We start from the raw sequence: 27,242 nt of genomic DNA on the forward strand, positions 1-27,242 counted from the left end.
CATCTGGTGTTTACCACCTCTCTTGATTGCATCATCTTCTCTTGTGCTTGATTTAATTTCATGTTGTTTTCTACAGTAACATGTCATACAGGTTCATAGCCTAAGAGCAATGGGCTACAACATATCACCCAGGCCTGTAGTCAGCTATACCATATAGGTTTGTGTCAGTGCACTCTATGAGGTTGCGTCAAAAGACAAAATCGCCTGGCCACGCATGTCTCACAACACATCCCCATTGTTAAGTGGCACATGATGGTAAAGACATAGCTTCAGACAGTTAGCGTCTACTTACACCATTCCACAATGAGCTTATTTGTGTCATCAGCCTCCAGGAGTGACAAACCTGACTACATATCACCACATCTCTTAAACTGAGGTAGAAGAAAATCTAAACACAAAGAAAAAAAATATACAATTTTGAAAACTGTGAATTTTGATGTAACTCTTCCACTACAATTTTTTTGTTTTTTTTGGTATTAATAATGATAATGTTATCCATACATTGTAGAAGTAGGGGTTTAAGTGCCGGAATGTTATCTAAAAATAGGAATTTTATCTAAAGTACTATATAACTTATCTGTTGATACCTTTGATATAATGGGATCTTTTTAATTGATAGTTGCAGAAGAATGGTGAGAAAATAGGTACATAGAAGGCACTCAATAATTGCTTGTTGAACTGAACTGGATTCTTTCTCAAGTTACAGGATTCCTGGGAAAGATCAATAAACCCACCTTGGCTTCTATTTCTAGAAAAAATGGTAGACTAGAAAATCTGGAAATCCCCTAGATATAAAACATCAGTGAGTGATAAAACAAACATTTTTAAAATATTCTTTAATTTTTTTTAATTTTAGCTTTATCAAGATATAATTGACATATAAAATTATAAGATTTAAAGTGTATATTGTTGTGATTTGATATACATACACATTGTGAAAGGACTCTCCTATCTAATTAATTCAACTCACTTCACATATTTATCGTGAGAGAGACAGAGAGAGAGACAGAGAGAGAGCGAGAGAGAGAGAGAGAGAGAGAGAGAGAGAGAGAGAAAATATTTAAGTTCCACTCTTGTAGTAAATTTCAATTATACAATACAGTGTTATCAACTATAGTCACCATGTTTGACATTATATCCTCAGACCTTACTCACCTTATAGCTGAAAGTTTGTACATTTTTACCAACTTCTCTTTACTCCTCCCATCCCAAGCTTCTGGCAACCACTTTTCTACTCTCTAAAACAAATGTATTTTTAAAAAACATAACTGAGATTTCAAGGAAATAAGGAAAATGTCCAGGGCCCCAATCCTTTCAAACGCAGACTCATATAAATAAGGTGTTCGTGCTCTAGTTGCTCGGGATGGGGAAGTAGTGGGGATGGTTGCTGCATTTCATAACACATAGGTTCAGGTTTTACTGGCCATTCAGAGACAGAAAAAGTCATTAGGTATGTACGAAGCTGGGAGCCATAACTGAGTTAGAAAAAGAGAGAGAAATCCAGGATTAAGAGAGAGATTAAAAAGAAAAAACCTACCTACTGGCAAGAGAAAAGTTAAGATACCTAGCCTTGGATGAAAAAATAATTTCCCAAAGAATCTGTTACCAAAACCAGCTATCATGTGGATTGGGATTTGACTTTTAATTATTTGTGGAATCCAATTTGAATTTATTACTGTAGTAACTGGATTTGATACATTTGGTGCAAAGAGCTTCCCAATTGGTAGTAGCTCTGAGATATTTGGCAGAAATAAATACCACTCTCTCTAAAGAGACACATCCTCAAACTAGGCCTTATGGGATTTTCATAGATTAAGCCCCAACAAAATGACTTCTCAATAAAAATTACAAAACACATAAAGGAAAAAACCCAACAACATTCAACAACAGAAAAACAATAACTTTAAATAAAATTGTCAAATAGTAATTATAAAAGCATTAAGGTGATAAAGACATAGAAAGAAAATTAAGTCCTGGAGAAAACCTGCTGTTGAAAAAGAACTTGGCAGATTTATAAAGGAACCAAATAAAACTCATGGGAATTAAAAATATGATTGAAACTAAAAACTCAATGGATTAGTTAAACAGCAAGTGAAACTTCACTGAAAGGGAATTAGAAAACTGAAACACGTATTAGAAGAAATTACGGATGATAAGGTATAAAGAGACGAAGAGATGAATATACAAAGGTTAAGAGACACATTTTTATAACAAGAAAGGGTCAAGCATTCTATATATCTTTATAGAATTTCCCGAAGTAGAAAAAAGAGAGAATGGAATCAAAGCAAAATTTAAAAATACCACAGATAAAAATGTTCTAAAACCGATAAAAAGCAACAAAATTCTCAGATTCAGGAAGTACAAGAAATCCCAAATAGGAAAACCAAAAGATACCATGACAATTGTAGTGAAATTGCAAAAGGGCACAATCAAAGGAAAATCTTAAATGCAACCAGAGACGGATTACCTACTAAAGAATGTCACTTAGCAACCACAGAAATCAGCAGAAGGCAGAAATCAGCAGAAAATACTTATCAATCTCAGATACCACATGCAAGTAAATTATAACTCAAGGATGAGCATCAAGTAAAAATGCTTTAAGACAATGATTAAGAGAGTTTTCCTCCAATAGACCCTCCACAAAAGAACTTCTAAAGGACATGGGAATCAGAAGAAAGGAGTGAGATGGAAGTAATAATAATAGGCAAAGAAAATAATAACTATATTGTAAAGCCATTAACTTTATTAAAAAGTAAAATGATCATGATGAAAAAACACTAGATAGTACTAATATGCATATTCTAATTCTAGAGAGAGTAATCAGAATTAAAATGCTCTAAATTCTAGTATTTAGAAAGTATATCAGATTTGACAAATAAGTTCGCAAACTTGTTGCAAAGATGTTGCTAACCATTTTTTATATCAGAGGGATTATTCATTATGAATTTGTACCAACTGGACAAACAGTTAACCAAGTTTATTATTTGGAAGTGCTGAAAAGGCTGCATGAAAAGTTAGATGACCTGAACTTTTCACCAACAATTCATGGCTCGTGCATCACGACAATGCACCAGCTCACACAGCACTGTCTGTAAGGGAGTTTTTAGCCAATAAACAAATAACTGTATTGGAACACCCTCCCTACTCATCTAATCTGGCTCCCAATTACTTCTTTCTTCACCCAAAGATAAAGGAAATATTGAAAGGAAGACATTTTGATGACATTCAGGACATCAAGTATAGTATGACAACAGCTCCTTTTCTGGCCATTCCAGAAAAAGAGTTCCAAAATTGCTTCCAAGGGTGGACTAAGCACTGGCATCAGTGATAGCTTCCCAAGGGGAGTACTTCGAAGGTGACCGTAATGATATTCAGCAATGAGGAATGTAGCACTTTTTCTAGGATGAGTTCACGAAATAATTGTCCAACCTCATAGTTATTAATTTACTTTAAGCTTTATTAAGGTAAATGCACATGTTGAAAATATTTAAGAGAAGCCACTGAAATGATAGAAATAGAATGTGTATCTTCTAAAACATGAAAATGGGAAAAAGGGGTAGATCTTAAAATTCAATTTCAAAAAGGCAGGAAAAGAGATAAAAGAAGCATATAAAATAAGGATAAATACTATACAATGATAAAAATAAATCCAAGTATATCTAGTAACTATAAATTTTACAAAATTCACTAGTTGGAAGATAAATGTTATCCTTAATAAGGCTTTTTGATATTAATATAGCCATCACATTTCCTTTCATTTGTGTTCATCTTGTTCAGTATACTATTTCAGGTGGATTTTTAAAGATTACCTAATAAAGAGGGTCACTACATGATAGTTAAAACAATTCAAACAATTTACTGGAGATACATAACAATTTTAAATGTGTAAGTATCTACTAACAGCCATGAAGATATAAGGAGAAATTGAAAAATCCACAATCATGATGAAAGATTAAATCAAAACTCCCAGCTGTTGAGAAATCAATGTGAGGAAATAAATCTTCTCTGGATTTCTCAGTGCTCCTGTAAAAAGCTCCAGCCTTTGGAGACACAGAAGTCTATAAGATATAAACGTAATATTTTGCCTTCACTTCCTCTACAAACATTTTACTTTCCACTTACTATGGGGATTAGACCTGTAGCCATTTGTCTAGTAATTTCTCTGATCCAAAAGGGTAATTAAACTTTTCTTGTCTCCCCAAGAAGGTCAAATAGTTATAGTATACACTAGCCCCTTGTAACAAGCTCCCAACATGTCAGAAAGATCCTTAATCATTTACATTTCAAGGAGAAATGTATCCTAGCACCTTGGAGGTATCTCTAATTTAATGTAATTTTTATATTAGTTTCAGGTGTACAACACAACATAATGATTAGAGGGGAATATAATCAATAATGTTGTAAAGATTATGTAGGGGCCAGCCCGGTGGCTCAGGCAGTTGGTGCTCCACGCTCCTAACTCCGAAGGCTGCTGGTTCGATTCCCACATGGGCCAGTGGGCTCTCAAACACAAGGTTGCCAGTTCAATTCCTCGAGTCCCGCAAGGGATGGTGGGCTCTGCCGCCTGCAACTAAGATTGAACATGGCACCTTGAGCTGAGCTGCCTCGCGGATGGCTCAGTAGGTTGGAGCATGGGTTCTCAACCACAAGGTTGCCAGTTCGATTCCTCGAGTCCCGCAAGGGATGGTGGGCAGCACCCCCTGCAACTAAAGATTGAACATGGCACCTTGAACTGAGTTGCCACTGAGCTCCTGGATAGCTCAGGTGGTTGGAGCGTGTCCTCTTAACCACAAGGTTGCCGGTTTGACTCCCGCAAGGGGTGGTGGGCTGTGCCCCCTGCAACTAGCAACAGCAATTGGACCTGGAGCTGAGCTGTGCCCTCCAAAACTAGGACTGAAAGGACAACAACTTGAAGCTGAACGGTGCCCTCCACAACTAGGATTGAAAGGACAACAACTTGACTTGGAAAAAAATCCTGGAAGTACACACTATTTCCCAATAAAGTCCTGTTAAAAAAAAAGAAGATATAGGGTGGCTGAGTGGATAAGAAAACAAGACCCTTGATATGCTATATACAAGAGACTCACCTGAGATGAAAAGACACACAGGCTGAAAGTGAAGGGTTGGAGTAAGACATTTCATGGAATAGAAATGAGAAAAAACTGCAGTAGCAATACTTATATCTGACAAAATAGACTTTAAAATGAAAAATATATTAAAAGACAAAGATGGGCACTACATAATAATAAAGGGATCGATCCAACAAGAGGACATAACCCAAGTAAACATCTATGTACCCAACATAGGAGCACCTAAATATATAAAACAGATATTGACTAACATAAAGACAGAGATCAACAGTAACACTATCACAGTAGGGGACTTCAACACACCACTAACAACAGGACAGGTCCTCCAGACGGAAAATAAGTACGGAAACAGCGGCCTTAAATGACACATTGGACCAGTTGGATTTAATCAATATTTTCAGAGCATTTCACCCCAAAGCTGCAAAATACACAGTCTTTGTAAGCACACATGGAACATTTTCCAAGATAGACCACATGTTAGGTCACACAACAAGTCTCAATAAATTTAAAAAACAATGAAATCATACCAAGTGTCTTCTCTGACGGCAGTGCTATGAAATTAGAAATCAACTACAGGAAAAACACTGGAAGACACACAAATACATGGAGGCTGAATAACATGTTACTAAATAATGAATGGGTCAACCATGAGATCAAGGAAGAAATCAAAAGATATCTCGAGACAAATGAAAATGAAAACACAACGACCCCAAATCTATGGGATGCAGCAAAAGCAGTCCTAAGAGGGAAATTCATAGCAATGCAGGCCTACCTAAAGAAACAAGAATAATCACAAATCAACAGTTTATCCTTACACTTAAGGGATCCGGAAAAAAAAAAAAAAAAAAAACAGCAAAATGAGCCCAAAGGGAGTACAAGGAGGGAGATAATAAAGATCAGAGTGGAAATAAATGAAATAGAGACTGAAAAAACAATACAAAAGATCAAAGAATCCAAGAGTCGGTTTTCCAAGAAGATAAACAAAATAGACAAACCTTTAGCCAGACTCATCAAAACAAAGAGAGAGAGGACCCAAATTAATAACTTCAGAAATGAAAGAGGAGAAGTGCCAACAGACACCACAGAAATACAAAAATAAATTTAAGAAATTACTATGAGCAACTATATGCCAACAAATTAATCAATCTGGAAGAAATGTACAATTTTCCAGAAGCATGCAACCTTCCAAGGCTAACTCAAGAAGAAACGGAAAACCTGAACAGACTGATTACTACCAGGGAAATTGAATCAGTAATCAACAAGCTCCCAACAAACAAAAGCCCTGGACCACCGGTGAATGGCTTTACAGGTGAATTTTACAAAACATTCAGAAAAGAATTATCATCTATTCTCCTCAAACTATTCCAAAAAATCCAGAAGGAAAGAAGGTTCCCAAACACTTTCTACAAGCCCACTATCACCCTGATCCCAAAATCAGACAAAGCATTACAAAAAAAAAAGAAAACTACTCGCCGATATCCCTAATGAACATAGATGCAAAAATCCTCAACAAAGTATTAGCGAACAGAACTCAGCAATACATTAAAAAGATCATACACTGTGATCAAGTGGGATTCATTCCTGATACGCAAAGTTGGTTCAACATCCACAAATCAATTAATGTGATACATCCCATTAACAAAATGGAAAATAAAAATCATATGATCATATCAATAGATGCAGAAAAAGCATTTGATAAAATCCAGCAGCCATTTATGATAAAACTCTTAAGAAAGTGGGAATAGAGGGACCATATCTCAACATGATAAAGGCCATATATACGATAAACCCACAGCTGACATCATACTCAATGGGGAAAAGCTAAAACCATTCCCCTCAAGATCAGGAACAAAGCAAGTTTGCCGACTTTTTCCACTTCTATTCAACATAGCTCTGGAAATTCCAGCCATAGCAATCAGACACAAAAAGAAATAAAGGCATCCAAATTGGTAAGGAGGAAGTAAAATTGTCATATGCAGATGACTTGATACTATATAGAGAGAACCCTAAAGACTCCACACAAAAAACTATCAGAACTGATAAATGAATTTAGTAAAGTAGCAGGATACAAAATTAATATTCAGAAATCAGCTGCATTTGTAAATATCAATAATAAAATATCAGAAGGAGAAATTAAGAAAACAGTCCCATTTACAATTGCTTCAAAGACTATAAAATACCTAGGAATGAATTTAACCAAAGAAGTAAAAGATCTGTACTCAGAAAATTATAAGACACCAAAGAGAGAAATTAAAGAAGATACAAATAGATGGAAAAGCATACCATGCTCATGGATAGGAAGAATTAATATCATTAAAATGTCCATACTGCCTAAGGCAATATATAGATTCAACGCAATTCCTATCAAACTACCAAGGACAGTTTTTCACAGAAGTAGAACATATAGTTCTAAAATTTATGGAGCCATAAAAGATCCCGGATAGCCTCGGCAATCTTGAAAAATAAGAACAAAGTGGGAGGTATCACAATACCTGACATCAAATTATACTATGAAGCTATAGTAATCAAAACAGCATGACACTGGCATAAAAACAGACACATAGATCAATGGAACAGAATACAGAGCCCAGAAATAAATCCATGCCCATATGGTCATTTAATCTACAACAATGGAAGCAAGAATTTGCATTGGGGTAAAGACAGTCTATTCAATAAATGGTGCTGGGAAACCTGGATAGACACATGCAAAACAATGAAGCTGGACCACCTCCTTACACCACATACAAGAATAAATTCAAAATGGATTAAAGACTTAAATGTAAGATCTGAAACCATAAAACTCCTAAAAGAAAATATAGGAAGAAAGCTTACAGACATTACCAGGAGTAATATTTTTACTGACATAACCCCTAGGGCAACGGAAGTAAGACAAAAAATAAACATGTGGGATTACGTCAAACTAAAAAAAATTTTCACAACAAAGGAAACTATCAATAAAACAAAAAGGGAATCCTACTGAATTGGAGAAGATATTTGTCAGTGATATATCTGATAAGGGGTAATATCCAACGTTTATTAAAAAAACTCATTCACCTCATCTCCAAAAAAAACATACAACCCAATTAAAAAATGGGCAGAGGACATGAAGAGACATTTTTCTAAAGAGGACATACAGATGGCAAATGGACATATGAAAAAATGTTCAACCTCACTAATCATTAGAGAAATGCAAATAAAAAACACAAGATACCACCTTACCCCAGTCAAAATGGCTGTCATCAATAAATCAACAAACAACAAGTACTGGTGAGGATGTGGAGAAAAGGGATCCCTCGTGCCCTGCTGGGGGGATTGCAGATTGGTGCAGCCACTTTGGAAATCAGTATGGAGGTGTCTCAAAAAACTGGAATTGGAGCTACCTTATGACCCAGCAATTCGACTCCTAGGTATCTATCCAGAGAAATCCAAAACTCTAATTCAAAAAAATTTATGCACCCCTATGTTTATTGCAGCACTATTTACAATAGCCATGACATGGAAATGACCGAAATGCCCATCAGCACATGACTGGATTAAGACGACTGGTACATTTATACAATGCAGTATTACTTGGCCATAAAGAAGAATGAAATCTTACCATTTGCAATGATATGGATGGACCTAGAGAACATTATGCTAAGTGAAATAAGTCAGACAGAGAAAGACAAATACCATATGATCTCACTTATAAGTGGAATCTAAAGAATCGAATGAATGAACAAACTAACCACAAACAGTCTCAGAGATATAGCGGAAAAACTGAGGGTTGCTAGATGGGAGGTGGGTGGGATGAGGGAGAAGGCGAGGGGATTAGAAAGCACAGTTGGTAACCACAAGATTGCCACAGGGATACGAAAGTCAGTTTGGGGAACATAATCAATAAGGTTGTAAAGATTTTGTAAGACATCCAATGGACACTTATTATGTAGACCACATCAGGGATGGTGTAGAGGCCTAATCACTGTACTGTTCACCTGAAGCTGAATAATAATGAATGTCAAATATAATTTTACATATATATGTATATGTTAAAAAATACATATATATACACATATACACACACACACACACACACACACACACACACACACACACTCACACAGAGATGGTCCATTTTGCCTCTGCAGGAGGGTTGTTAGTGAATGACGATCTATTTGGGCTGAGTTGTTATGGGTGAGTAAAGTGAATCCATTCTGCCGGCCCCCACCCCCAAGAGGTGGGCGGCACAGCAGCCAATGCAGCAGGGGGCGCTCTCCAGCAACGTTAACTTTGGGGAAATGAAAATCCGTGTTACCGGTGACAGGCTTCATAATTGCTCAAAATCTGGATTTTTATGTGAACTTGCCTGACTTTTATGTTAGAATATAATTTTTAAAAATAGACACTGTAGGAACTAATTCTGTGGCATAAAGACACCATACCTGTAGGTCTCGTGACGCCCGTAAGTTGCCAGTCTGCGACCTGTGCTCCAGGTACCCAGAAATGCACTGCAATGTAGAGCCAGACATCTGGGGCCATTTGCTGGGTGCCATCGTATGTCACCTCCTTCCAAATGTCCTATAGATTGCTTTTTTCCTGACTCACGGGGGTTTTGGAGTTCTTTGGTTCTTTTTTCATGCAGTGAGAATAATGGAAGGATATTATGAAAAGGAGCCCAGTGAAACTCATCCCAGTCTTTAGTGTAAGGATGTTTTTTCACAGACACTGATGATTATGTGATGCCATGTGCTTGATAAGATCAACTGAGAAATGTCTGTTTAACTTTTATCATCAGAAATAAATGTGCTTTAAGGGGCAAAGAGTTTGTTTTTATATCTTTTCGACTCTGTGCCTGTCACAGTTCATGTTTACGTCTTGCTGTTGGATGCTGGAAAACCAGAATGAATCTGTGTGTGAACACTTCTGGGACCTTCCTCCTTTTGTTCACTCACTTTCCTTTTGTTTAATACCTAGGACCACCGAGCACTGGAAATGTGGCGAGTTTGAACCGAGAAGAGCTAGCTGTACATATAAAAACAACAAAACCGACTGTGAAGGCATAATTAGAAAAAAATATATGAGATCACTAAAGATTTTTACATTGATTGGCTACATGTTGAAACGATAACGCTTGGGATAAATTTGGTTAATAAAACATGTTATGAAAATTAATTTTACCTGTCTCTTTAAAATAATTTTTTTAATTTAAAATTTTAATTAAAAAATAAAATTTTTTTGGCTCATCTGTGTGGCTCCTCCCATCAAAAGGTAAGGCACATTTTAATCAAAGTCTAACAATTGTCTTAACTCAGTGAAGACACTGTGATGCACAGTTCCTGGTCACTCAATCACAGCTTCACTGCTTGAATGAATGAAAACAATTCCATCTTTCAGCCTCTTCTCACTGTGTGCCATGCCCACTCAGCAAAAGTGCAAGGCTGCGTCCGCTCTGAGGTCCTGAGACATGTAAGTAATAGCACCAGACTTCAGTATCACTAGTTCCTCCATGATGAGAATCTCAGTTCTCCCCAGTGTCAAAGTGAGGCTCCCTATGTCCCGGTCAGCACTGTGTCGGGAGGCAGGTGGGTGATGCGGGCTGAGGATGATTTACTGCAGGTGACACAGGATTCTGTTGATGCACGCGTGAAGACCATGTCTGCAGGATCCGCAGTGCAGCTCTGGGATACCGAGATGAATACATGAATAATTGTTTTGATAATATCAAGCAGGCATGTGTGATGTAGCTTTGCAGCATCTTCTGTCAACAACAGACAGAAAGAGGCTTTACAGTTTAGGTTACTCTGCTTTCAGGAACCATGTTAGGTGTCCAATTTGGTACTTTTGCAGGTATCAATTAGAACAGAAGAATTTCTCAGAATATCTCAGTATCGATGAGTGTCCCTATAAATCCTGAGTGTGCGGGGACATGGGGAGGGGCATTCTGTAGGACCCAAAACACTACCGATGATGTCAAAAAGCTCACGACAGATCAAAGAAAAAGGAAGAGGTGCATCAGAGTTCACTAATGGAAAGGTAATGGCATCTGGGAGCTGGTGAGGAAGACAAACTTGAATGGATGAATTTTAAGAACAAAAACACACTTGAAATAAATACGGCACAAATAAGTTATCCAAATGCATTGAATTATAATAATTCCAAGATGCTTCTTTCATTCCATTTTGTGTGCTGCTAAGGGAGAAAGATGGCAGGTATAGTCCTAAAGACTTAATGGTTTAGTTTTAAAACATTTCAGCTATGTCTGGAGCTTCAGGACAGTGGATCAGGCAGAGCTTAAAGAAAAAAAGTATCTCTTCAAGAAAACTGAGATCAGATCCAATATATCACTAAATATTCACATTTTTCCCATGATTAGAAGTAGATTATTTTAAACTGACACAAAAGTTGACAACAAATCTGTTCTAAACAATGTATCGAACATTGACATGTGGTAATTTACTAATTAGAGAAAAATAGGCAACACTTACTTCTGGAAGTTGTGAAACTGAAATTGTGCAAACAATTAACTGCATTGAATCAATAGTGAAAATTGGTAGACTTCGTGTCCCTAGCATTATTTCAATCTGATTTCCCTGAGCCCAGCCAATTTTATGCCTATGAAGTAGCCACTTTTGGAAGCAAATTCACTTTTAACAGGGTTCCATTTATTTAAAAACAAAACAAACAAACAAACAAACAAACTGAAGGTATCCAAAATGAATACCTGAAAGTATTTTCTGAGGGAACTACTCAGCTAAGCTGCGGTATTAATAAACACAAGGTGGTTTTAAGAACAATTGCTTGTAGATACCTTTTAAATGATCATTTTATATAAAAAGTTACTTTATTATACACCCAAGTAGTGCTTCTCAACGGGCAGCACCATTTCTTGGCTGAGGGAGTGGAAACAAATCATCTTAAGGGCTTTTCAAAATGCAACACTATCCACCCCTGGAAAACCTACACTTTTTTTTTCTTTTTAAAGCATCCTACAGACTTTAAATTCTAATTAAGTAAATATCAGTCTTTCATATCCCACATAAACAAAAATTTCTTCGGGGTCCCCCCTTTTTCTCAGAGTAATGAGAAACCCAAAACTGAGAAAACCACTGTAGTTTATCCTTAGCCACACATGGTCAATTTCTGGCTCTGAGCTCATAAAGCACCAGTGTGATGAAATTACCCATAGCTGCTATATAAGCCCCTGTCTGGGCTGAGCTTTCTTTCCGTTATAGCCCAGGAAGCTGATTTGTGGTGACCTGTTGGACTTGGACGTTTTAGCTGGTTTTCCCCCCATTTTATTTTTTCCCTTCCCTCTTGTTTCCTTGGTCTCATTTTTTTAGTTAGTGTTATTACTTAGTATTGTTAGTACAGTTATTACATTTAGTCAGTGTAGTTAGCATAGTTATTGTTTATTAGCCCCTCCCCCCACCCCCACCCCCCGTTTTATTTTTTCCCTTCCCTCTTCTTTCCTTGGTCCCTTTTTTTTTAGTATTATTAGTTAGTATTGTTAGTACAGTTATTACATTTAGTCAGTGTAGTTGGCATAGTTATTGTTTATTAGCATTGTTAGTACTATTGATAGTATATTTAGTCAGCACAGTTGGTATAGTTATTATTATTAGCAGCGTAGTTAGTACAGTTGTTTGTGAGCACAGTTGGAGAGCATCGTTAGTACCGTCAGTGAGCGTAGCTAGCGGGTCACCATGTCACGTGAGTTTACAGACATCCCTGTTGACCAGGAGCCCCCCAGTGCCCATTATGAGCTCATTGGATCCATCGGCGAGGGCACCTTTGCCAACGTAGTGGTGGGCATGCACATGCTCACGCAGACGAAGGTGGCTGTGAAAATCATCAAACAACGGGTCTCTGACAAAACGCGCAGTTCTCTCCTGCAAGAAGTCCGCTGCATGGCAGACTTGCACCATCCTAACATCGTCCAGCTATTCCACGTGATCAGCTGGGCGGAATCCCTCTACCTGGTCATGGAGTTCGTGCCCGGAGGGGACCTGCTGGACTACCTCCGTGCCCACGGCCGCATGTCGGAGGACATGGCCCGCGGCATCTTCCGGCAGCTGGTGTCAGCAGTGCACTACTGCCACGAGAAGGGCGTTGCTCACCGGGACCTGAAGCCAGAAAACGTGCTGCTAGACGCTCGGATGAACGCCACACTAGCAGACTTTGGACTTGGCGCATCCTCCAACATCCATCAACGCAGCACGTTTTGTGGCAGTCTCTTATATACAGCCCCAGAACTGTTCCTGGGCGAAACGTATGACAGTTGTGCCTCGGACATCTGGAGCCTGGGAGTGCTGCTGTATGAGACGCTGACGGACACCGTCCCTTTCCATGCGACGAGCTGGCCAGAGCTGATGATGAAGATAGCCAGCGGGCGGTATGTGGTGCCAAGCTATCTGTCCATTCACGTGGCAAACCTCCTCCAAACACTGCTGAACCTCAACCCTGAGCAGAGAGACGATCTGAAGGCCATCATGCCAGATCCCTGGCTGAACATGGGCCAAGAGGAAGAACTGAAGCCGTATGTTGAGCCACCCAGTGATGACATAGACACCTGGGTCACAGAAGAAATGGTGAACCTGGGCTTTCGCTATGAAGACATCAAGAACACTCTGTCTAACAAAATAGGCAATAACATCCTGGCCACATACCGCATTTTACACAGAAAAAACTTAAAATTCCGGACTCGAACCATCAAGGTGAAGCCCTTCCATCCTCCTGAGTTCCAGAGCCGCAGCCCCTCCCCAGCCCAGGAGGTTCAATCTGAGCGGTCCGGTTGCCAGCAGGCAGAGCAGCAGCCTATGGACCACGAGCTGGGGCAGAAGGCCCAAAAGTCTGCCGGTCCTACATACATCCAGGAGTACAGCATAACCATTCCTGAGTCCAGGAGCACCCCACCTCCATCCAGCCCAGGATCCAAGACCTCTATTCCTGAGCCCAGCCGAGAGTCTAGAAACGCCACCCCTGAGCCCTCCCCTCCCAAGCACTGCTGGGGCTCCAGGACCTCCACTCCCGAGCACAGCCAGGGCTCCAGGACCGCCACCCCTGAGCCCAGCCGGGAGTCCAGGACCGCCACTCCCGAGCACAGACCAGGCTCCACGACTGCCATTCCTGAGAACAGACCAGGTACCAGAACCGCCACTCCCGAGCTCAGCCCTGGTTCCAGCACCATCTTTAACCCAGCCCCCCAATGTCACCCTGGGGACCCTCTCTCCATCCACAGCACCAGCAGCAGCAGTGGAAACACAGAAAACATCAAGCCGAGCCGGCGGCAGGTGGTTAGGGGGTGCTTGAACTTCTTACGAAAACTGTTCTGTCTGCCTCCAAAGAAGAGGTGCTGCAGGCGCAGTCAAGTAAAGCCCCTATAGACTTTTGACAGCAAACGTGGGGCTAGAACAAGACTCCAGGGAGGTCAAGCCTGGCTCCCTGCATTTTAAAGGCTGAAATAGATGAAACTGAGGTCCAGGGAGCCTGACCACGTGGTGGGGGAGATCGGCCAGAGGCTGGATGCAAACTGCAGGTCACAGCAGTACAAGAGATACACACGGTGTGTCCGTGGGAGAGAGGACTTGGGCCAGCAGACAAAGGAGATGTGACCAGTGCCATGGCGTTCTCTGCGTGGGATTCCCGGCCAGGGTATCTGGCATCGCCGTGGCATCCAGCATCGCCGGGGCCTTCAGAAGGACCTCCTTGGAGGACGTCCTGGAGCTTCCTGGGAGACAGGAGGACGGACCACCATTGCTGCAGGTCCACCACTTCGGCCCCCAGATGGGTGAAACTTCACAGACTGGACTGTTTTTCCTGGGGCCCTTCTTCCCTCCCCTGCTCTGTGGGGAGGGATGGTTCTTATTAAAGTCCTTGGTTTTCCAAACCTTTCAATAAATGTCTTGCTTCAGAAAGATGTATTGGGTACTCTTGTTTTGCATCCTCCAGTATGAGGAGCGTGTAGTGATGTAATACTTGGACTTAACTGGCACAACTCTGCACCTTTGCATGTTGTTCCTCATGGTCTTCTGTTCCCTTGGCTTTGAACCCTCAGCTCCCTTGTCCATTTCTCCTTTGTGGCAGGATGGTGTTGCTTGCTCACACAGCACACATGCTGCCTTCTTCTTGTGGATGCTCAATTGGAAGGAATCACAGCCGGTCCAAGCCAGTTATGGCAACCAGTCCCCTCTCCCAACCCCCTGCTAGTGATTGGATGAGGCAGGGACTCATGACCTAGTTTTGGCTAATGAGGTATTTCAGGAAGTCCACAGGGGCTTCTGTGAGAGATTCTCCTTCCTGTGTGCTCAATGATGTCAACAGGAATCATCTCTCCTGACCTGTTGGCTTTGCCTCCTTCCCTCTGTGCTGCCGTCATTCTCAGGTGGTCTTTCCTTTATGAAAACAAAGTGGCCACCAACAGCCACAGGATGACGTCACATCCCAGCAGCGTCCCAACAGAAATAGAGCGTCTCTTCCCCATGATTCCAGCACTGTCTAAATTGTGTATCTTTAAAGTGACATGAGCTGCCAACAGCCCCACATCCCATTCTTCTTAGAGGTCAGAGTATGGTTGGGTCACCATTATTGGTGAGAATGGAACATTTCCCTGAAGTGTGCTGGAGCACGGAGCAGGAAAAAACCCAAAGGTTTAACACTCCATTCAGCATAATCCTTGTCAAGCACTAGATTCTACCACCAGCTCAGCTGAATCAAAGAATGGAGTCTAGAGAAATTGCGGCAGCGGGGTGGTCTTCTTGCGTTCTCCTCCGGAACGTACCACAAATTGAACATCTATAACCTATCAAAGGACACTCTGCTCATCACACAGAACAGCTAAGAGGCTCCTACAAGGATTACTCAAAGGTGGGCAAACTGGGTGAGCCAGGGAAAAGGGAAGGGAGTGGTGTGGAGATGCAGCCCACATCCGCGGCTGGGAGACGTGTGGGTCCCAGGATACAGAACAGAGATCACAAGAGCCAGGAGATGGGCTCTTTCTCTGCGTCCCACAGCTGAACTCTCCTGCCGAGAGAGCAGCGCATCCCATGATTGAGGCAGTAACCTCAGCGGAGATTTCCAGCTGGGCCCTAGGTCAAACAAAACAGCAAAAGCCCTACCTGGGCCCCTTCCCCCACTCTCCCACAGCAATCCTACCCCCGCCCTTCCAGAGTCTCAAGCTGGTCCCTGAACTGAAGAGCAGTGTCAGACGACAGAGGAGCTATAGTGCTGAGGAGCTGTAGTGCTCAGGACCTGGAAAAAGCCGCTTTGCAACTGTGACCTAGGGCAGAGGCTGGGAAGAGTGTGACACTGCTGGGCTGGGAGATGGCAGACACTTCCCTTCCCAGCCCCACCTTTTCTGGGCTGCTGCGGCAGGACAATTACAGCTGCAGAGACACATGCGGGGTTAACAGCAGATGGCAGAGGCAACTCAGGGCCTTCAGCTGCTCAGAAATATCGAGCCTTCCACACACCCACACACCTCCACTCTTATCCCCCACACCCCCAAGGGAAGAAATGCCTAAGACTCAGCAGACCTGGGCACAGGGCCGGCTGTGGTGCTCTCAGTGCGAATATGTGCAGGCGAGAGCAGACACTGCACTGACTTTGTAAAAACTACCAATCACAGCCCATAGCCCCGCGCACCTAGAACTGCAGTGCCAGGGTCACTCTGGGCACCAGGTGGCTGGCTCTGCCTCCACAAGACGGAGAGGACTCTTTGTACAAAAGAGGACAACCTGGAGATTGTTTGGTGAGCTTAACTCAAGACTGGCGCTGCTTTTGTGTGTGTGTGTTACTATCATTTTTAGCATATATTATATATATGCTTTTTTTTTTTTTCCCTTTTTCTCTCTCTTCTTTTTTCTTTTCCCTGCCCTACTTTTCTTCGTTCTTTCCATATTTCTGTATTGATTTGTGTGTGTGTGTGTGTGTGTGTGTGTGTGTGTGTGTGTTTGATATTTTTGCCTGTGTTGAGTGTGGGTTATCGGTTGTTTTTACATGTGAGTATATTTGGTTTTTTCTTTGCTGTTCTTATTGCTGTTGTTGTGTGTGTTGATTTGCTTTGTTCTGAAATTACCCTACACCAGGGCCCTACAACATACCCAGAGGACAACTCCAGACAAAACCAGAGCATTACCGGGTTTGACCTACAAGTGACACACCCAGAGGGAACTCTCTACAGACACAAGACCTCATGGGGGTCAAGCCTCATCTGGGTCAGCAGCTCATCCACTGTGGGCAGAGCCAATGCTCACAACTAGACAGCGTAGGAGTCAATCCAACCTACTGACAAGCCAAAAGCAATTAAAGCTCAACTTGAACAAGAGAATACACACAACGGTCACTTTTGGAGCACACGCACAGGAGAATAGAGAAGTGGTGCAAGTCAAATATAAAGAACACATACTACATAAGATCACCCAGCAAAGACCAAGAATCCTAGGGGATTTACCTAATACATCGAAGCAAACACAGAGAGTCAGCCAGAATGGGGAAATAAAGAAACATGTCCCAAATAAAAGAACAGAAGAAACTCCAGAATTGGAACCAAATGAAAGAGAGGTAACTGACGTATCAGAAACAGTTCAGAACACTGATGATAAGAATGTTTAAGGAGTTAAGTTATGACATAAGGAAGGATAGAGAAATCATAAAGAACAACCAGTGAGAACTAAAGAACACAATAACTGAAACACAGAACACACTTGAAGGAATTACCAGTAGGTTAAATGAGGCAGAGGATGGAATCAGCGACTTAGAAGACCAGTTAGCAGAGATCACCCAAGCGGAACCACAAAAAGAAAAAAGAATAAAAAACAATGAAGATGGTTTAAGAGACCTCTGAGATAACATCAAGCCCAACAACATGAGCATCATAGGAACACTAGAGGGTGAAGAGAGGAAGCAAGGGATCGAGAACACATTTGAAGTAATAATGACTGAAAACTTCCCTAACCTGGTGCAGGAAACCGACATACAAGCACAGGAAGTGTAGAGAGTTCCGACCAGGATGCACCCACACAGGCCCACACCAAGACACATTATAGCTTAAATGGCAAAGGTTAAAGACAAAGAGAGAATACTAAAAGTAGCAAGAGAAAGACAGCGGGTTACATACAAGGGAACTCCCATAAGACTATCAAAAGGCTTTTCTACAGAAACTTTACAGGCCAGGAAGGAGTGGCAGGAGGTACTCAGAGTGATGAAAACCAAAGGTCTACAACCTAGATTGCTTTATCCAGCAAGGCTATCATTTAAAATTGAAGGAGAAACAAAGAGCTGCCCAGAAAAGAATAAGCTAGAGGAATTCATTACCACCAAGCCAGCAAAACAAGAAATACTAAAAGGACTTCTGTAAATAGAAGAAAGATGAAAACAATCTAACTAATGAAGACCAGAAATACAAATAACAAAATGGCAATAACTATGTACCTATCAATAATCGCTTTAAATGTAAATGGATTAAATGCTCCAATTAAAAGATATAGGGCCTGCCCGGTGGCTCAGGTGGTTAGAGCTCCATGCTCCTAACTCCGAAGGCTACCGGTTCGGTTCCCACATGGGCCAGTGGGCTCTCAACCGCAAGTTGCCGGTTCAACTCCTTGAATCCCGCAAGGGATGGTGGGCTCCGCCCCCTGCAACTAAGATTGAACATGGCACCTTGAGCTGAGCTGCCACTGAGCTCCCAGATGGCCAGATGGCTTAGTTGGTTGGAGCATGTCCTCTCAAGCACAAGGTTGCTGGTTCGACTCCCACAAGGGATGGTGGCTGTGCCCCCTGCAACTAACAACGGCAACTGGACCTGGAGCTAAGCTGCGCCCTCCACAACTAAGATTGAAAGGACAACAACTTGACGGAAAAAAGTCCTGAAAGTAGACACTGTTCCCCAATAAAATCCTGTTCCCCTTCCCCAATAAAATCTTTAAAAAAAAAAAAAAAAAAAAGAGTTTGTTGGGTGCCAGAAGGGTACTGGACTTACTGAGATATCTCTAGGTCCTAAAAGCTGAAGACACTGGGGCTTATCTGGCCCTTGGAGAAATGTAGATACACGAGGTCCTGTCTCCCTCTTTCACTTATAAGGATCCTTGTGATTATATTGGACCCACCCAGATAATCAGATAATCTCACCATCTCAGGATCCGTAACTTAATCACATCTGGGAAGACTCTTGCCACATAAGATAACACACTCACAGGTTCTGAGGACTAGGACATGGATCTTTGGGGTGCTATTATTCCGCCTACCACATCATGTAAGGAAATGATAAACACTATATTTAAAAGGCAGTTACTTATGAGGGAGGACACATTGCATTCAGGGAGGATTTAACTATTTGGTAACCTTTATTTCTTAAGCTGGGTAGTGATTACACAAGTGTTCATTATATTATATTTCTTTGCGTGCTTAAATATTTTATTTTAACAACCACAATTTTGAATACAATATGTAGGAATAAAGTTAACTAAGAAGGTGAAAGATTAGCCCACTGAAAACTATAAAGCATTACTGAAAGAAATTAAAGAAGACCTAAATAAACAGATATCCCATATCCAGGCATTAGAAGACATAATAACAATAAGGCAACTTGAATCAGAATTTGAAGTATTCCCGGGAATAAATAAACACCAGGTCCAGGGAGTTTTACATGAATATTATATCAAATATCCAAGGAATAGATAGAAAATACCAACAAGAAAAATATTAAGATGGCAATACTATCCAAAATGATCTATAGAGTCAATGCAATCCCTATTAAATTTTCAATGGTTCTGTGGTTCAGAAATGGAAAAGCCAATCCTCACATTCATATGGAATTGCAAGGGGCCCCAGATAGCTAAAAAATTTTGAAAAAGAATGTAGTTGGAGAACTCACACTTCCGAATTACTTACTACAATGCTACAGTAATCAAAACAGCATGGTATTGGCATAAGGATAAACATATAGACAAATGTAGTAGAATTAAACCTATACATTTGTGGTCAGTTGACTTTTGACAAGAATGCCAAGATTGTTTAATGGAGCAAGAACAGTCTCTTCAACAAATGGTGCTGGGACAACTGGATATCCAAATGCAAAAGAATTAATTTGAACCCCTACCTCACACTTTATTAAAAATTAACTCAAAATGGATCAACAACCTAAACATAAAAGACCATAAAACTCTTAGAAGAAAACATAGGGTCAGTCTTCATGACCTTGGGTTTGGCAATGGAGTCTTAGATCTGACTGACACCAGAAGCATGAGCAACAAAGGAAAAATTAAATTAGACCATGAAAATTTTAAACTTTTGCGCATTAAACAATTTTATCAAGAAAGTAAAAACTTCACATCTGTCTGTAGGTACTACAAAGGGAAAAATATGCCACTAATTAAGTCAGTCATTGAAATGGCTAAAAAGTGTTGGAAAGGTATGATGGTAAATCAGATGATCTGAAAACCATACTTGTATAGTTTTGCACATGGACTATACTTGCATGGTGTTTTTTAAGAAAGAGAAAGTATTGTGACAGTGCCTATGCCCAGAGAGTTTGCAGCACAGAACAGCAGAAGTGTAGGGCCAAATTTCTGAGGGTGTAAGAGATACATACGAGAAAATAATGACTGTGCAAGAGTTGTGTAAGGAAGACTTAGAGAAAGAGGGAGAGAGGAAGCAAAGTTCTAAGGACAGAAAGCTGTAATAGAACTAATTAAGACATAAAGTCTCTGATAAAGAGAGCACCTCTAAGTACCCCCAACACACAGGAAGTAGAGAGGAGAAGAACTAAGAGCAGCTGCTATGGGTGGACTGAGCCTTTATTCACTGGGCATTCGTTCCAGAATCACCACTACTCCTTGGAAGGTTACTACCTGAGTTTCCTACGGCTGCTAACCATAACAGATTGTGGCAAACTGGAGGGCTTAAAACAACAGCAACTTATTTTCTCACAGTCCTGAAGGCTAGAAGTCTGAAATCACAGTGTTGGCAGGGCCACGCTCCCTCAGAAGGGTCTAGAAGAATATCCTTCCTTGTCTCTTCCCAGCTTCTGGTGGTTGCTGGCGTTCCTTGGCTTATAGCTACATCACTGCAATCTTTGCCTCTGTCATCATACGGTTTCATCCCCACTGTGTGTACCTGGATCTCCGTCTCCTTTCTCTTATAAAGATACCAGTCATTGGATTTATGACCCGCCCTAATTCAGTGTGACCTCATCTTAGCTAATTATATCTGCAAAGATCCTATTTCCAAATAAGGTCAAATCCTGAGTTTCTGGTTGGACATGAATTTTGGGGGGATACTTGTCAACACAGTAGAGTTACCTAACTCCTCTGTTTCCTCATGAGCAGAATGAGGGTCTTTGATGAGACAATCTCTCAAGGCCTCTTACAAACCTAAAATTTTGTGATTACTATTATGATTTATGGCCAGATAGTTAAAACTAGGCTCCTAATTGTACAGCCATTGTGTAATCTTTAATTTTAAAGTCAAGTTTAAAGGGTTTACTTTTTCTATATCATGTGATTAAATCATTTTCAACTACAAATCCTAACAGGATATTATTTAGAACCAAAAAAAAGTCCATATCTAATTGGATCCTACCCATCATCTAGATGCTATAATAAATTCTTGCATAAGTGGACACAGACTTTTATCTGAAAGGTACATTCACATTCTTGTCTACATAGTAGGAAAAAAAAGGAGCTATTAGAAAAAGGCCATATAATGCCTTTTCCAATATGTGGAGTTATTAATTCATTCACTAGTTCTTTTAACACTTATTGTTAAGCACCTACCCTGACAGTCATACCTCACTAATTCCATAGAACATTGCCCAGAAATAGTTAAAAGGCAGGTGTTCCACATCTCAGTGTGGAATAAACTTTACAAAGAATTTAAGTGCAATTAGTATGAACCTCAGTTTCTCCTAGGGAGTCATGCCATCATTGCATAATATATATTAAGAATTTTTACATGCCCATATGCATTTATACTTGGTAAGACTAGAAAACAATTCCACAATAAACACGGGCTGTTGCCAACATGGAAACCTGGGAAGAACATCAGGGCAGGTGAGTGTGGATTTTTAAGTCAATTTCATACGTAATTACTATATGGTTATTCTCACACGCAAGACATACTAACCCAAAAAATTGACAAGATGCGACACAAAAGAAAAAACAAGAAGTTTTAAGAAAACTATATGCCACTGAAACTGTATATAAGTATGACGTATGCGGCTACTCAATCTTCTTATTCACTATGTGTCAGGATCTATGTGTCAGGGGGAATTTGGATCTTTAGGAGAAGGAAAAGCATCTAGTGGTCCATGAACAATTAATGAGGTGAGCAGGGGAATATAAGCCTATGTCAGGAGAAAAATACAGGGATGTAACAAACAGGACAAAAGATGAGAGGAGAATCTTGCACTCCTAGTAGGGGGAGGACAAAGAAAAGAAATTCACAAGTGTAAGGAATCCTGCTCTGACTCTAAGTTGTTGAAATGAGTCCATGTATATAATCTCAGTTAAGAAATATAGAGGCAAACCAAAACAGCCTGGTACTGGCATTAAAAAAAGACACATAGATCAATGGAATAGACTAGAGAGCCCAGGAATAAATCCATTCCTAAATGGTCATTTAATCTATGACACAGGAAGCAAAAATTTACACTACGTAGTCTATTCAATAAATGGTGCTGGGAAAACAGGACAGATACATGCAAAAAAAAATAAAACTGGACCACCTTCTTATTCTCTATACGAGAATAAACTCAAAATGGATTAAAGACTTAAATGTAAGACCTGATACCATAAAACTGCTAGAAGAAAATATAGGAAAAAAACTCTCAGCTATTACCCTTAGCAATATTTTCACTGATAGATTTCCTCGGGCAAGGGAAACAAAATAAAAAATAAACAAATGGGACTACATCAAACTAAAAAGGGTTTGCACAGCAAAGGAAACCATTAACAAAATGAAAAGACATCCTACTGAATGGTAGAAGATATTTCCCAATGATACATCTGATAAGAGGTTAACATTCAAAATTTATAAAAAACTGATACAGCTCACTGCGCTGTACACCTGAAGCTGAAGTTGAACAATAATGAATGTCAACTACAATTTTATATATATATATATATATTTATAAGAAGTGGAGTATAGCATTAGGAATAGAGACAGTGGAAATGTAACGGCTGTGTGTAATGTCAGAGGGGTAGTAGATGGGGGGAGGGAGGTTATCACTGTGTGAGGGATATAAATGATAAATGTTTAACTATTACATTGTTTTGTACACCTGAAACTAAAAAAAAAAAAAAAAAAAAAAAAAGAACTGATACAGCTCAACACCTAAAAAAAACGAACAATCCTGTTAAAAAATGGACAGAGGACCTGAATGGACATTTCTCTAAAGAGGACATACGCATGACCAATAGACATATGAAAAAATGCTCAACATCACTAATCATAAGAGAAATGCAAATAAAAACCACAATGAGATATGACCTCACTCCTGTCAGAATAGCTATCATCAGTAAATCAGCAAACAACAAGTGTTGGTGAGTATGTGGGAAAATGGAACACTTGTACACTGTCATTGAGATTGCAGATTGGTGCAGGCACTATGGAAAACAGTATGGAGGTTCCTCAAAAAATTAAAAATAGAACTACTTTATGACCCAGAAGTTCCACTCCTGGGTATTTACCAAAGAAATTCAAAACACTGATTCAAAAAGATATATGCACCCTTATGTTTACTGCACCGCTATTCACAATAGCCAAGATATGGAAACAACCGAAATGCCCATCAATATGCAAACTGGATGAGGAAATTCTGATACATTTATGCAATGGAGTATTACTCTGCCATAAAAAAGAATGAAATCTTACCATTTGCGACAATATAGATGGACCTAGAGGGTATTATACTAAATGAAATAAGTCAGACTGAGAAAGACAAATACCAAATTATCTCACTTACACGTGGAATTTAAAGAACAGAATAAATTAACAAACAAAACAGAAAACCGACTCATAGATACAGATAACAAACTGATGGTTGCTAGATGGGAGAAGGGTTGGTGGGGATGAGTGTAAAAGGTGAGGGGATTAGAAAATATTTACAAATTGGTAGTTACAAAATAGTCATGGGGATATGAAATACAGTATGGGGAATATAATCAATAATGTAAAAACTATGTATAGTGTCAGGTAGGTACTAGACTTATCAGGAGGATCACTTCATAAATCATATAAATGCCTAATCACTACACTGTACACCTGAAACTAATATAAAATAATAGTAAATGTCATTGAATTTCAACTATAAGTTAATAAGATATATAGTCACAGAATGTATAGTATAGTGAATATAATCAGTGGTATTGTAATAGCTTTGTACAATGTCAGAGGGGTAGTAGACTTGTTGGGGTTATCACTTTGTGAGGGGTGTGTAAATGTCTAATTACTATGCTGTTTTGCACATGTGAAACTAAGAATGAAAATATACAGAGAGAGGCAGCTGCAAGAAGAGTCTACCTAGAGTTGTCAGCCTCCGGTCTTCTCCTTGTGCCTCCTGACTCATGTGGAAATGAATGACTCTTGGAAGGGACTAGGGATGGTTCTCAGGATGGGGAGACTGTGAAATGTTGACACTAAACTGAGGCACCAGGAGCGCAGCAGATATTTTCATTTTGACCTTCAAATATTTTCAAAAGATAGAAGTACGATCCCTAGGAGGAAACCAAAAGCAGATAGATTTCAGCCTTATATAACGAAAGGCCTCCAGGCTAGTCCCTTCCAGCACAAAGACTCCGTGATATTAAGATTTTGTAATTCTCTGCTCTCTACAACAAGCAAGCTCCAAAAGAAAAGAATTTACCATGTTCTTGGTAACAACTAAATATATTCTCTAACCCCGGCAGTGTTAGATTGGTATTGGGGTATCAGCATGTGTTCCACATGGATAGGGATCTCCACACAGGGAGAAGGAAGAGTTAAAACAGAGTGGGCTGACCTGGAAGGGTTCTGTTCCTGGACAACGGAAGATGATAGAGCATTGGGTGTGTTACTGAGGGGAAACTGACTTGGGGTGGAGGAGCCTGTAGGAAGAGATGAACTTGGACTTCCTCCTGGCACAGAGATTCTAGAAGTCTAAGATTTTGTAATTCCTAACTTTCCAAGATGAGCCAGCTCTCAAAGAACAGAACTGTGAGAACTAAAGCTATTCTCCAGTTAAAAACAGCGCTCCCTACTTATTTGTCAGATCGCCTGAATAGTAATATGTTTCATGTGGGCATTCTTGCTATAAGCACAATGGAAAGCAAACAAAAAATAAATCCAGGTACTGTTGGAGAAAAAAATTACAGTATAAAGCTTCTAAATTGAACACAATTTATGCATCACAAAATTGTGTGACAGTATGCACCATCAAGTAACAGTAGCAATACCTCCTTAGCAAGTGTGTAGCACTTAGTTTACAGAATGCAATGTTAACGTTGCTCAGGTAAGCTGAAGAATAGGTTTCCATCAGGTCAAAATATCTATACTTCTTGAGGCTTGTAAAATAAGAAAAAAAGCAGAAATGAGAAAAACATTCCCGTGAAAGACTGATTTTCATTAAGTTAGGTACCACCCACTGGTACCTGTAGCCAATGACTGAGTAGGTGAGTCCGTTAGTGAGTTCTGCAACTGAGAGACCCATAACTTAAAGAAGGATCCTTTCTCTTGATGGAAAATAAAAATTAAAAGTTCAATTTTGGTTCATGATACATACTGCGCAAAGCCTATTATCACAACCTTCAGGTAAGCCTGCTCCTCTACCCAGGAACAAAAAATGATGGAGGTGTGGGTGAACCGGGCTCCCTTCCTCTTCTGATGCCATTAGGTGGTGCTAACAAAGTGGGCATCTGAGTGGAATGTGGGTAACAGAATCTGCCAGAGGAGGGTGTCAGAGCCCAAACAAAGTGAGGGGAATGTGCGCTTGTACTGCCCAGTGCAGATGTTCAGCTTCAGTGGGTGGAGCGGGCACCCAAGTGAGAGGGGTGGGGGAGGGGCATGGTGTGAAATGTGGGAGCCCCAACAGCATGAGGAGGCTGGTCTGGCACAGGGCTTTTAGCCCAAGTGTACGGACAAGAAGTCTAGTCCAGAAGCGGGGACCCCAGGGAAGGTGAGGCAGGTGGGCACACTGCGGGGTACAGGTAGAGCTCAGTGGGGTGAGGAGCATGCCCATTCATGAGGGGAGGGACTGGCCTGTGTGGAATGTCAGAACCCCAAGTGTGTAAGGTCAGCATTTGTACAGGAAAGGTGGCCATGGCACTGGGAAATTGGTACATAGAGGGAGGAGGGTGATAGAGCGACAGTAAGTGCAAATATTAGGAAATTGGGAGCCAGGTCTCTCATTCTAGGAGAAGGTAGCTACAAGCACGGAAATGAAAAAATTAAAATGAACCTTGTAGTGTTAGATTGGAATTGGGGTATAGGTGGAAAAGCATGGTCTTTAATACATGTAAGTAGATAGATAGGTGAGGTGAGTGGGGAGATCGTCCCCTGCAGCTCAGAGAGTGGATTCCTGAACCAAATCAAGCTTCTCCTAGCAAGGAAGAGGGGAGGGATTGACTATTCAGCAGCAAACACCTTAGCAATCACTGCCCAGTAAAGCTCAAAGCAGGGAGCAAACAGCCTTGGTTCTAGGACAGAGCTCACATTGATATTTGCTTGACATCTTGCTTTTACCAACTCTGATTTCCTGTATCACCCCCACTAACCTAGAGTATTTCTAGATTACCAACTCTAGACCAGGGTTCAGCAAACTTTTTCTGAAAAGGGTCAGAGAGTAAATATTTTATACGTTGTAGACCAAGAGGCAATGTCCTCAACTCTTTGTTCACCAAAAGGTGAATGGCCATTTTTAACATTGTTTTACATATTACATTTGAAAATGTAAGGACTATTCTTAGTTTGAGGTCCATACAAAAATAGGTGGGGGGGACAGACTTGTCCCACAGTCCCGTTTGCCAGCCCTGCTGTAGACTGCCCCAACCCCCAGCACTCCCAGCGTGGGCCAAGCATGGTGGCTTTTCTGGGACGGAACCTGCTAGACCTACGGCATCTGCAAGATCCCTTGGGGCAAGCCAAATTCTTCACCTTACTTACTTCTTGTCATCCCTGTCCTGAAGGCACCCATGCCCTAAAATA

The 27,242-nt window shown here is 40.6% G+C and overlaps 2 protein-coding genes across 2 annotated transcripts in view; one reads left to right on the forward strand and one right to left on the reverse strand.

Moving 5' to 3' along the window:
* The window catches only part of FBXL13 (F-box and leucine rich repeat protein 13), a 226,893-nt gene that overhangs the window by 139,029 nt on the left and 60,622 nt on the right, over positions 1-27,242 (reverse strand). The window contains exon 8 of the mRNA XM_019744537.3: positions 293-388. Coding sequence (XP_019600096.2) covers positions 293-388 — 96 coding nt within the window. The remainder of the gene's footprint in view (positions 1-292; positions 389-27,242) is intronic.
* On the forward strand, positions 12,736-14,452 carry LOC148758367 (serine/threonine-protein kinase MARK2-like). The gene has a single exon (XM_088798074.1). The coding sequence runs from the start codon at positions 12,773-12,775 to the stop codon at positions 14,450-14,452; it is 1,680 nt and encodes a 559-aa protein (XP_088654200.1). The 5' UTR covers positions 12,736-12,772.

Source organism: Rhinolophus sinicus, chromosome 4 (assembly GCF_057876585.1).
Source record: "Rhinolophus sinicus isolate RSI-liver-muscle chromosome 4, RSI-T2T, whole genome shotgun sequence".
NCBI classification, from domain to species: Eukaryota; Metazoa; Chordata; class Mammalia; order Chiroptera; family Rhinolophidae; genus Rhinolophus; species Rhinolophus sinicus.

Excerpts from the sequence above, each read along its gene's own strand:
- LOC148758367 (XM_088798074.1), top strand. The coding sequence starts at position 12,773 with ATGTCACGTGAGTTTACAGACATCCCTGTTGACCAGGAGCCCCCCAGT.